This window comes from Mobula hypostoma, chromosome 2 (assembly GCF_963921235.1).
Source record: "Mobula hypostoma chromosome 2, sMobHyp1.1, whole genome shotgun sequence".
In the NCBI taxonomy this organism is placed as follows: Eukaryota; Metazoa; Chordata; class Chondrichthyes; order Myliobatiformes; family Myliobatidae; genus Mobula; species Mobula hypostoma.
Window position 1 is genome coordinate 205943701 of NC_086098.1, and position 12389 is coordinate 205956089.

At 40.2% G+C, this 12389-nt stretch overlaps 1 protein-coding gene across 1 annotated transcript in view; it reads right to left on the minus strand.

Annotated features, from left to right (window-relative positions):
- The window catches only part of LOC134342830 (cadherin-4-like), a 781531-nt gene extending 774221 nt beyond the window's left edge, over positions 1-7310 (minus strand). The window contains exons 1-2 of the mRNA XM_063041443.1: positions 7111-7310; positions 6730-6844 (exon numbers count right to left, since the gene is read on the minus strand). Coding sequence (XP_062897513.1) covers positions 6730-6844; positions 7111-7164 — 169 coding nt within the window. The 5' untranslated portion in view covers positions 7165-7310. The remainder of the gene's footprint in view (positions 1-6729; positions 6845-7110) is intronic.
- Positions 7311-12389: the final 5079 nt, after the last annotated feature.

The following is a 12389-nucleotide window of genomic DNA, read 5'->3' on the forward strand; positions in this document are numbered from 1 at the left end:
ACACCATCTATGGCGCTCATGATTTTATACATCTTTGTAATATCACCCCTCATTCTTCTACACTCCAATGAGTAATGTTCCAAACTGCCTAACCTTTCACCATAGCTCAGGCCCAACTTCAAGTCTCCTCGGCACTTTTTTCCCCTTAACAGCAAGATGTGCATGTTTCAATTAAAGTTCTCGGTGCCTCAAAGAATGTTGTAACAAAGTGTAGATCTTTGAATGGAATGAGGTCAGGGTTTATGTTTCAAAATTTCTAGGATCAGGCACTTTAGGCATATATTTAAATGTAACAAAGACAGCCTTAAGCAGATGCAAGCAAGAATGATGGTACAAGTTGAAAACAAGTACTGTACCACCAACATATACATTAAAATGAAATTCCCAGGTTTCACTGACACCTGGCCATTGATGAGAAATAGCAAGTTATTAAGAACAAATTTTGGGGTGAAAAGTGGAAAGAATCAGGTCATTAAAATTGCCACATACAGCACAGCACCCAGAATTGCCAAATAAAAGATGTTACAGTTCAATTCAGGCAAGTACATGCCTGACAGCTGGAAATACAACCACCACCTCGGGCTTTAGCTTTCAAATCCATCCTCAGCAGGCTCAAGATTTCTTCTTCTAGCTGATATGCGCACAAAGAGCAAGTAAAACTGTACAAAAAAGGGAACTTCAGCCCTCAGAAGGTTTTTAAGCCTTCCATATATGAAAGCATTAAGTATAGATTGTTAGGGGCTGAATAGGACATTTTCTTAAAGCTGTGAGATGCAGATTTAAACCCCCAACTTTGCAGAGACTTACTTCTTCATTAAATGTAAAACTCTAGCCTATATAAAGCAATGAAACCCACTGGGGAGATCCTACCACTGATGATCACATTCTGCAACCAGCAAGAATTACAAATCATATTCTATTGAATTTATTACTCCAATTCAACAGAATGTGTGTAGACTAACATTCAAACACAGGCTTAAATGAGACAAAACGAATGGATTTATTTAAAATGTGAACCACGCTGATTCTGTTATTCTTACCTCTGTAGTACCCATAGCATAACTTAAAAGGAAAAATTAGTATGAGCAAAATCCCAAGGCATCAATTACGTCAAGAACCTTAGAAATCATATAACTCGCTCTTAAGTGGCTATATGTTGTGAACTGCTCTGTTTGATAAAATGAAGAAAAATGTTGCCTAATTAACAGATTAACTATTGCCACTGAGATGAAAGAACATAAAATTTTCAAACACAGTGCGAACTATTGACGAAATTTCCTCACCACTTCTTTTTTTGTTGCATACTACAGTGTAATCAGGTAATTGTGCAGATGAGGTTACAGTTCAAGTTTCTGCTAAAAATAATTTACATAATTAAAAACTCTTCCATGTGCCAGCAAAATAGGAATAATTGCATGTAATTATTTTGTTCACGTTAGAAATATTGGGCTGGAGCACTCTGCACTGTCTAGAGTTAATACCCATTGTCCACACCCATTTATACTGACTTTACCCATAGCAAGCTAGTCTCACACTGCCCCTCCACCTTAAAAAAGTTTTGTAAATGAATTGATGGCCAGCAATTTTAAAATATCTCATCTAGCCAACAGTATTTGAAAATGTAAATATTCTCAAAATGACCACATTGAAGTACCAATTAAAACATATGGAAACTGAAGAAAAAATGTAAATATTTTCCCAGATTCTAGTGACTCTATTCAAAAGAATAGGACAACTGTTAATGGAATAGTCCTCCATGCAGAAAAGCTAAGGAATCGATGCAAAGCACATCTTGCCCCTGCACTCAGTAAGTCCCTATGTATTCTGTGATTCAGCTAAATGGCAAACCCAACTATGGTGTAAGTCATCAGATGTGCTGTCATTTCATCTTTCAAAAGTATCAGACTTGTGCATGTTACTGTGCGCAACTGTAGATTTGACATTTCCTGAGGAACAAACAGTGCCTTTATATCATTCCATTCCTCTGCAGTATTTAAGAATGGCAACATGGTAAAGATTCTGGAATGATGTTGAAAGCAGATTTATTATCAAAATACATTTTCAGCGAGGATGTCCTGTTCTCCATCTACAAGGAACTAGATATGCCAAGGTCTTTAAACTGCTGAGCCAATTATTTCCATTGGTAAACAGCTTTAGGGAATTAAATATTTAATATGAAAAAACTTCTAAGATGATAGGTGCAGAAGCACTAGTAAACACATCCAAAACCTCCACGTTCCAAACCCTTGGCCTCTGTACCTCCATCTGCAACTGGATCCTTCATTTACTCATCAGGAGACCACAATCTGTACAGTCTCCACAATCTCCTCCTCGCTGATAATCAACATTGGTGCACATCGCGGATGTGTTCTTAGCCCATTGCTCTACTCTCTCTCTACCCATGTTGGTGTAGCTAGGCACAGCTCAAATGCCATCTATAAATTTGATGGCAACACAACAATTTTGGCAGTATTTCAGACAGGGATGAGGAATTGATTGTGGACTTCAGGAAGGGAAAGTTGAGAGAACATACACCAGTCCTCATCAAGCAATTGGAGGTGAAAAGGCTGAGCAGTTTCAAGTTCCTGGGTGTCATCATCTCTGAGGATCTATCCTGGGCCCAACACACTCATGCAATTACAGTGGCTGTATATCGTTAGGAGTTTGAGGAGAACAGGCATGTCACCAAAGACAGTCACAAAGTTCTACACATGTACCGCGGAGAGCATTCTAACTGGTTGCATCACATCTGGTATGGAGGGGCCACTGCACAGGATTTGGGGGAAAAAAACTGCAGAAAGTTATAAACTTTTCCAGATCCAGCTTGGGCACAGGCCTCTCCAGCATCCAGGACATCTTCAAAAAAAAAGGGGGCATCCATCATTAAGAACCTCCATCACCCAGGACATGCCCTATTCTCATTGCTACCTTCATTAAGGTACAGGAGCCTGAAGACATACACTCAATGTTTCAGGAACAGCTTCTTCCCCTCCGCCATCAGAGGGGAAGAACACTACCTCACTATCTTTTCCTCTCTTTTTATAACTACCACTATATTATAACTTTCTTTTTTATATATACTTATTGGAATTTATATTTTTTTTATAATGAATTGCATGTACTACTGCTGCAAAGCTACAAATTTCACAACAAATGCCCAGTGATATTAAATCTGATTCTGACATCAGAAAAATGAATGCAACTTGAAGATCTTTCCTCAACCAATGAGAAATAAGTGGAAATTCAAATTTAGACAAAGGAATTGGGCTGGCTGAGGGTGCAATTTGATGCTGACAAACTAAATTTCTGGCCCCTCCTGCAGTTTAAGTGAGATTAGAAAATATATGCAGGTGTTTTGGTTTATTACTTGTTGTTAAACTTGATAATCTAACAGATATCTTACATAATACATTTTAAGCAAAATAATTTCAATTATTGATAAAGTATTACAAAGCTACATTCAGAGATAACAAATGGAAATTCATGAGTTCAGAGTAGCAAACCTGAATATTGATGATCTCATCACAGAAATAGTGAGGCATTTTAAACATAGGTTTCCTTTAATTAAAATCCTTGCAATGATTTAAGTCACAAAAAACAATTGTTGTTTTAAATTATCTAGTCTGCATGCATGACTAATATTAAAGCTGTATTTGCACATACATAGACCATCTGTGACCAATATATTTCAGTAACAAATCAAATGCATGGTTCATGAAACAAGGATTAAAAAGGACCTCATCTTTGAAGAAACAAGGATTAAAAAGGACCTCATCTTTGAATAGAGTGATAAAAAAAATGAAAAGCAATCCAAAAGCATCCACATAGGTGTCAATACGTTTCAGGAACAGCAATGAGTATTTATTTTTGTTAATATTCCAATTCTTTCATGCAAAGACTCTTTTTTTACCTCAATTCCACAAATCCCATTTATCAATATATCAATTACTGGTCTCTATTAGTTGATGGCAACTTCTCACTTCCCTTGACATTTCACACCTATGCAATACTCCAGTAAAGTCAAGATACTGCTAGCTACTGTGTACCAGCAATGTCATATACTCTTCACTGGGCACACCTCACTCAGGCGATGCTGAAAAACATGCTAGGGATTAAGTGGATCAATGATCAGAATCAGAATTAATATCCACCAGCATATGTCACGATGTTTGTTGTTGTGCGGCAGTACATTGCTGCCGCACAATGATGAAACCATCTGCTAAAATTATCAATTCAAATTGGTTTCCACTCAATAAGCGTTATTTTTCTTAACTTCGTTCATCTTCAACATAGGTGATAGCAGCCGAATAAAGGAGAGGTTTAAAATTAAGTCTATTTAGTTAAGAAGTTAAAAGTTAGACCTCATTGGATTTAATCACACCAAGTTAAGAATTTCAAACTGCACAAACAAGATAAGAGAACACAAAGAAATAAGGTCAAAGGGGGCAAGCTTTTTTAAATTTAAATTTATCCTAAAGATTATAATTAAATAAGTTTTAGTTAGAAAATTGTGCTACTGTAACTTGTCACAGGAATGAGTCTGTAATTAGTGAGTACTTTAGTATTAGGGGCTACAAAATTGTTAACTACAATATTGACTAGTTCTAGAAATTCAGTTGAAATTCTTAAGGTCAAAATGTGGATTTGTTCATTTTCAAGGAACTTCAATTATTTGGTAATGTTGAAATCGATAATACAAGAACAGCCATAGCAGCAGTGCAAACCTACTCCTAATCCGTCAGATCATTGCAATTCAGATGTTAAGCAATTATATTGGATGCCAACAAACAAGTTACATACTTTAGTCACACCCAACAACCACTGATCACTAAACAAAGGCCAACTCTGCATTGCAACATCTATGTAAAATATAGAATTCTAGTTTATTGCCTAGCATATTCATCTGATACTTGAATATGTTTCTTGTTCGATATAAAACGAAATAACTTATTTTTGTTTTATTCCTTCAGGTAAATACAGTATATGTAGTTTCACACTGCTGAAGCTTTAAGAACATCTGGTATGATTATTTGCTGTATATTACAGCAATGTATAGTCCAAGTTATAGCATATCAATTTAAAATATGCATTCAGCTACCTGAAAAAAATTATTCATTAAAAATTTAATGTCAACTACATTGGAAAGCAAAAGGGGCATGTTCGGTTTCAGTCTGACAATCTAAATCTCTAGCACTGAAACGGGCTGCAGAATTAATTGATTAGTTTATCACTGTGATACCATGCAATTGACTCTAATAGTATCACCCCATACAAATATTTTGAAATAACATTAATTCACATCTCACAAAATTTGTACCTTCTTCTGAAACATCTTAGATTTTAGACAAATTTTTCAACGTATCTATTGGTAGAGAACTTTTAACAGCCTACACTGCATTCCATACAAAATTGCTTAAAATGTTACTCCACTGGTGTGTTTTCAAACGTATTTTCCCCACTATCCCTCTATCACTCCATCCATAGTAAAGAAAAACGCCGGTTTATTTTTTATCAACGTAACAGTACCATTCCAAGAGGATTTTTTTTCTAGAATACTGTAACTTGTACGTCCGGGATTCATCAAAACAGTATTCTTTCAAAGTATCCGCCTTTTCTGAAAGGATACTATCATCTACGTAGAGAAAATGTCTGTTCGAGTCATTCACACTGCAGCCATAATTAAAAACCATCAATAACTCCTTCAATAATTCTCCTCCTGGAACCAAGTCTACCCCCGTTGGACTACGAAACTGCAATGGGCAGAGTTAGCCAGGCGAGACCTGGCTAGCTTACTTCCGATCCATCTCCTAAACCATTATCAGAAATTTCGTATTTCCTTACACGTAGCTCTAATTGATGACCAAAAAAAGATCAAAGTTAAACTAAAGTCACAAAATGTAATAAGCGCGTTCTATCGTTTCATTACTCAGAAATGCAGGCACGTGTAATAAAAATTTCAACCCTTATCCACCGTTTCAATCCGCAATGGCTTCCCCGTTGTAATTACACATCCTCCCAGCACCAAACAAAATATCGGGAGGAATTCCAGCGATATAAGGTAGTGGGCAAGCAATTAATTTGGACGCATGCGGTATAATGGTACCAACCCAGCTCTTAACACATCCCTTCACAACAGCCATCTCTCTCCCACATCACTGCACAAATACTTGTCAGGTTTCAAAGTTTGAAGAGTGCAAACTGTGATAGCACATTCACATAAGGAAACAGACTGAGGACGAAGTGAAATTTCTTTAAACAATAAATTCTTCCATTCAATTTCATTGGACAGCTTTCAAACTCACTTACAACCACAGTCCGGGGGAAGGGGCGGAGGATGTAAACCGAACTATACCAGAACCATAAAATTCATCCACGACCACGAAGAAATAACCAGCGGTCGTACAAGGCAGGCGTCGGTTGCGCAGATCTCCGGCCAGTACCGGACTGCTAGGGGTAGATAGACCTTATTTCCAGCACATTAGATCGGTCCGAACACAAACCTACACCATCTCCCCAGAAACTAAAAGTAGACAATGAAAGTTTTATTCCAGCTAATGAGTCGCACGGGATGATGGCGAGGGGTTACATGCTCCCAATGATCAGGATAATTGCGGTTCCTCCAATCTCCCCACCAAAGTCAGGAGGGATGAATGTCCCCCAACCCCCACGGTGCAGGGCGCAGCTTGCCTGGAGATAGGGGATCCCGTTGGAGCATCTCACTGTTCTTACCTTTAAGGAAACTCTGGCCTTCAGAAATACTCCTGGAAATAATCGCTGCATATACATCTTCGGAAAATCCAGTTTTACAGGAGGATATTCCTCGTTCAGCATCCACCGCCGTTGCCTGAGATAATCAAGCAGAAAATACCCCATTCAAACTTATTGCTGGTTAAAACTATTCGGACCAAGGGCAGGTTTTTTAAAAAAATGAAAGGGGAGAAAATGAGCATAGAACATAATGTAAAAAAATCGAGGAGAATGCAATGTAAACTAACATGCAGAAAAAGAAATACATCCGATGAAGCAGTGCTTTAACGATAACTGCGGTTCGCGAGCTCTATACAATCAAATACATTTATCACAAGCAATTAACAAGAATTATTTCCTCACCCGATCAGAGCAAAAAAGCAGCGCGATCGGAAGGATGGCAGCGGAGACTAGCATTTTGTTCAGTGCAAACCCCCTCCCCCTACATTAAAAAAAACTCGGGCAAAGTTTAAATTAAAATAAAAGCCCTCTTTGGTGCTAGTGTCAGCTCCTCATCCAGCAGCGTTGTGAGCTGTGTCGGCGCCGCTGGCTCCCTCTCCCTGTCTCTCTGCACTGGGCTCTTCTCTTGTGTCTGTGTCAATTTCACGCTGCAGGTGCGCGGCGCTCCACCACCACCTCCTCCTCCCGGCCGTCGGCGCGTCAGCAGTCCCGCCCATCGAGGATGGGGGGGGGGGAAGCGGCAGTGTTGGGGTTATGACAAAGCGAAGATTAGCCCCCCGAAGGATTTACAGGACAATGCAGCTATCAGCCACCCACAATACTGTCGTTTGAAATCACTGCATTCCCCAGTATTCGTACCACAGAAGTGATCCCACATCAGAAGCCTCTCGCTAGCACTACCACTCTTTAATATGGAATCATTTCTACAGTACTGCATATTGCTACAGAATGTCTAAAACACGTTTGTGTGATTTATAATATGATATGAACTACATATATCGATACGTTCTATTCTGAAGGGCAAATGTTTTAAGGTGAGAGTGGAAAGATTTAAAAGGAGCCCTAGGGGCAACTCATTCACACAGAAGTGGTGAGTGTGTGGAATGAACTGCCGGAGGAAATAGTAGAGATGGTTTAAAACTCATTGATGTGCAGAGGTAGGAAACGTTTGAGATATGGACAAAGAGAGGCAAATGAGCTTAGATAGACACTAGAAAGACTACAGATGCTGGAAATCTGAAGTAACAATCAAATAAAAATTGCTGGAGGAACTCAGCAGGTCAGGCAGTATTTATGGAGAGAAATGAACAGCTGATGTTTTGGACCCAGACCCTTCATCAGCACTTTAAATCAAGAGGGCAGAAACCAAAAGGGAAGTGCGGGATGTGGGTGGGGGTGGGGGTAGGGACACGAGTTGGTGTGTGACAGGTGAGCCCAGCCAAGAGGAGTAGGTTTAAATAATGTAAATTATACAAATTACACAAGAATGAAAAAAAATAAAGTGCAAAGTAGTTGAAATGGTCATTGTGTTGCTATACTGAGGTAGTGATTAAGGTTGTGCAGATTGGTTCAATAACCAACGCTATTTTTGAACCTGATGATGTGTACCTTCATGCTTCTGTTCCTTCTGCCCCATGGTGATGGCAGAGCCCAGATGGTGAGGATCTTTGATATGCACCTCCTGTAGGTAAATTTGATGCTGAGGAGGGATGTGCCTGTGATCTATTGGGCTGTGTAGATTATTCCTTATAGCTTCCTACTTCCCAGTGTATTCACTTTGCTGCACGGGGCCATGATGTAGCTGGCCAGAATACTTTCACTAGTACACCTGTATAAGTTCGTAGCTATTTAATGACATGCTGAACCTCCTTAACCTTCTAAGAAAGTAAAGACGCAGGGGCATTTTTCTTGGGGTTACATCCATTGCTGTGTCCGGGATGGGTCATAAGCATCAGAATCAGGTTTATTATATCTGTTTTGTTTGCACTACCAGTATAACGCAAAGACATACAGTAAGATTACTATGAATTATAAAATTAAATAGTCCAAAAAAAATGAGGCAGTGTTCATGGGCCATTTAGAAATCTGGTGATGGAGGAAGCTGTTTTTGAATCATTGAGCAAGGGTTATCAGGCACTTCTTCCATGATAGTAGGAGATGAAGAGGTGAGGGCGCTTAATGATACCACCTACTTCGGGCACCACTTTTTGAAAATGTTCTGGATGGTGGGGAGGGGCAGGACTGTGACTGTGATGGTAAACACAAAATACTCTGCAGATGCTGGCGTCAAAGCAACACTCACAACACACTGGAGGAACTCAGCAGGTTGGGCAACATCCGTGGAAACGATCAGTCAACGTTTTGAGCTGGAACCCTTTGTCAGGACTGAAGAGGGAAGGGGCAGAGGCCCTATAAAGAAGGTGGGGGGAGGGTGGGAAGGAGAAGGCTGGTGGGTGCCAGTTGAAAAACCAGTAAGGGGAAAGATAAAGGGGTGGGGGAGGGGAAGCAGGGAGGTGATAGGCAGGAAAGGTGAGGAAGGAATAGGGGAAAACACAAAGGGATAGGGGAAGAGAGGGGGAGGGAATTACCTGAAGTTGGAGAATTCTATGTTCCCTATAAAGAAGGTGGGGACATTTAAAGTACATAGAATTCTCCAACTTCCGGTAATTCCCTCCCCCTCCCTTCCTCTATCCTTATTTCACTCTGCCCCCTCCCCCAGCTGCCTATCACCTCCCTCATGGTTCTGCTCCTTCTACTACCCATTGTGCTTTCCCCTATTCCTTCCTCACCTTTCCTGCCTATCACCTCCCTGCCTCCCCTCCCCCACCCCTTTATCTTTCCCTTTACTGGCTTTTCACCTGGACCCTACCAGCCTTCTCCTTCCCACACTCCCCCACCTTCTATATAGGGCCTCTGCCCCATCCCTCTTCAGTCCTGATGAAGGGTTCCGGCCCGAAACGTCAACTCATCGTTTCCACGGATGCTGCCCGACCTGCAGTGTTCCTCCAGCGTGTTGTGAGTGTTGCTGTGACTGTGATGGATTTGTTTGAGTCTACAACACTCTGCAGCTTGTTTTGATCCCATTCATTGGAGCCTCCTTACCAGACAATGATGCAACTAGTAGGATTGCTCCCCACTGTACCTCTATAGAAGTTTACAAGCGTGTTTGGAGACATATCAAATCTCCTCACATTCATAATAAAATAGAATCTCTGGCATGCCTTCTTCATGATTGATGATTGCATCAATGTGCTGGGCTCAGAACAGATCCTTTGAGATGTCAACACCCAGGATCTTGAAGCCGCTCACCCTTTCCACTGCTGACTCCTCAATAAGGACTTGTGTGTTTTCTTGACTTCCCTCTCCTGAAGCCCACAATCAATCCTTTGGTCTTGCAGACATTGAGTGCAAGGTTGTTGTTGCAATCTCACTTTTGCATGATTCGTCATCACCATCTGAGACTCTACCAACCACGGTGGTGTCAGCTGCGAACTTATCGATGACACCAAAGTTATGCTCAGCGATGCAGTCATAAGTGCAGAGCGAGTAGAGCAGTGAGCTAAGCATGCATCCTTGAGGTGAGCCTGTGTTGGATTATCAGTGAGGAGGAGATGAGATCAACGATCTGTTCTGACTGTGATCTCCCATTGAGGGTCCAGTCAAGGATCCAGTTGCAGAGGGAGATGCAGAGGCCCAAGTTTAGAAATACAGTGATTCATACTAAGGGTATAATGGTTTTGAATGCCAAGCTATAATTAATAAACAACAGATTGACAGATTTTGCTGTTGTTTAGGTGCTTCAAAGCAGAGTGAAATCTAGTTAAGATGCATCCACCTCTTTTGGCAGTAGGTGAATTACTGCAGTTCGAGATCATTGCTTAGGTAGTAGTTAATTCAAAGATTCCAAATATTTAAAGTACATTTATTATCAAAGGACACACCTTGAGACTTGTTTGCTTAGAGGCAGTCACAAAGCAAGGAACCCAAAGAACCCAATTTAAAAAAAAGAAAAACCATAATCACTGCACAGAGAAAGAGGAAAAAAAGCACACACGCATACATTATGCAAACAATAGAATAAACAACAACATTCCAAACTAGACTGAGTCCCTAGATCCATTCCCCAGAATAGCTGGAGTAGGCCCAAGCCTGCATTTCAGTTCAATTCTAGCCATATACAAACTCTCAAAGCACTTCAGAATGATAGTTGTTCATGCTACTGGGCAATGGTTGTTGAGACATGTTACACCCTGGGAAAGGTTTCACTGCTAATGCAATGGTTTTTCTGTAGAAGCCGTGTTTGGGTTATGGCTAGAGATAACGAGGGCTTTGGAATGTGCTCCTTCCAATGAAGGGAGTGCTTTTTTCATGTTGTGTGCCTGAGAACAAGGTGATCTGGGTCCGTTATTCGGCGGAAGATGAAGAGAGAAGATGCCGGAAAGGAGAGGTCATAGACACCAGAAAGGAGTGGATTTGGAGTGGGGCTAGCAGTCAATGAAGCCCGGGGAACTTGATGGAGGACCAGCGGAAGAGAAACCGTGAGCTCCAAATATGCACATTAGACTGCTTCATTAAAATGGACCCTTTTCTGTTTGTTTTACTTTACTAAACATTTAGTCAAATTAAGAATTATAAAGCTGAATCATTTAATTGCATATGGTGTACTATCTGTTATTTTGTTGTACTGATTTGTAACAGGGTAACACATCATGCAACATCTACACAAACAGGAAGTTCTGCATCTCAATCTCATACATTTGGTGGGGCCAGAGACTGTCTTTCCTAGACTTAAAGAACAGACAGACCTGGGTGTTACAGACAGCACACCTACTTCTATTTCCATTGCAAATTCTTCTGCAAGAACCAGCCTGTTGGATGAATTGAACTAAAATCAGACTGCTGATTCAACCAATGTTGACAGCTGAAGGTCACCTAAACCTTTGCAGTTGCAAGGTCACTAAATGCACAGATTACAAAAGCAACAATTAGGCAGATACATCCTATTTGCACTCGTGGATGGATGATCTCAGAACCATGTGAATATCAGAAGGAGCATTCAACAGTTATTTTCCAAGACACAAAGAAACATATATATGTTATATATAAAACAGAGAATCAGAGACATAAACGGCAATAACTCAAAATCAGTTGTTGCAAAATGAGAATCATGAGCTTAGAGTTCAAAGAAGAGCAGTTGCTCTCAGAATGAAAGTAGTTTTAGTTTCAGTTCCTCAGCTCAATTAATAGCTACAGTGATGCTAGAAAGTTTGTGAACCCTGTAGAATTTTCCCTGTTTCTGCATAAGTATGATCAAAAATGTGATCAGATCTTCATTTAAGTCCTAAAACTAGATAAAGAGAACTCAATTAAATAAATAACACAAAAACATTATACTTGTTCATTTATTTTTTGAGAAGAAGTATCCAATATTACATGTATGTGTTGGAAAAAGTTTGTGAATCTTTGCTTTCGATAACTTGTGCGACCCCCTTGTACAGCAATAACTTCAACTAAGTTTTTCCGGTAACTGTTAATCAGTGCTGCGCATCAGCTTGGAGGAATTTTAGCCAATTCCTCCTGACAAAACTGCCTCAACTCTGGAATGTTGCTGGGCTTCCTTATATGAACTGCTTGCTTCAGGTCCTTCCACAACATTTCTATACAATTAAGGTCAGGACTTT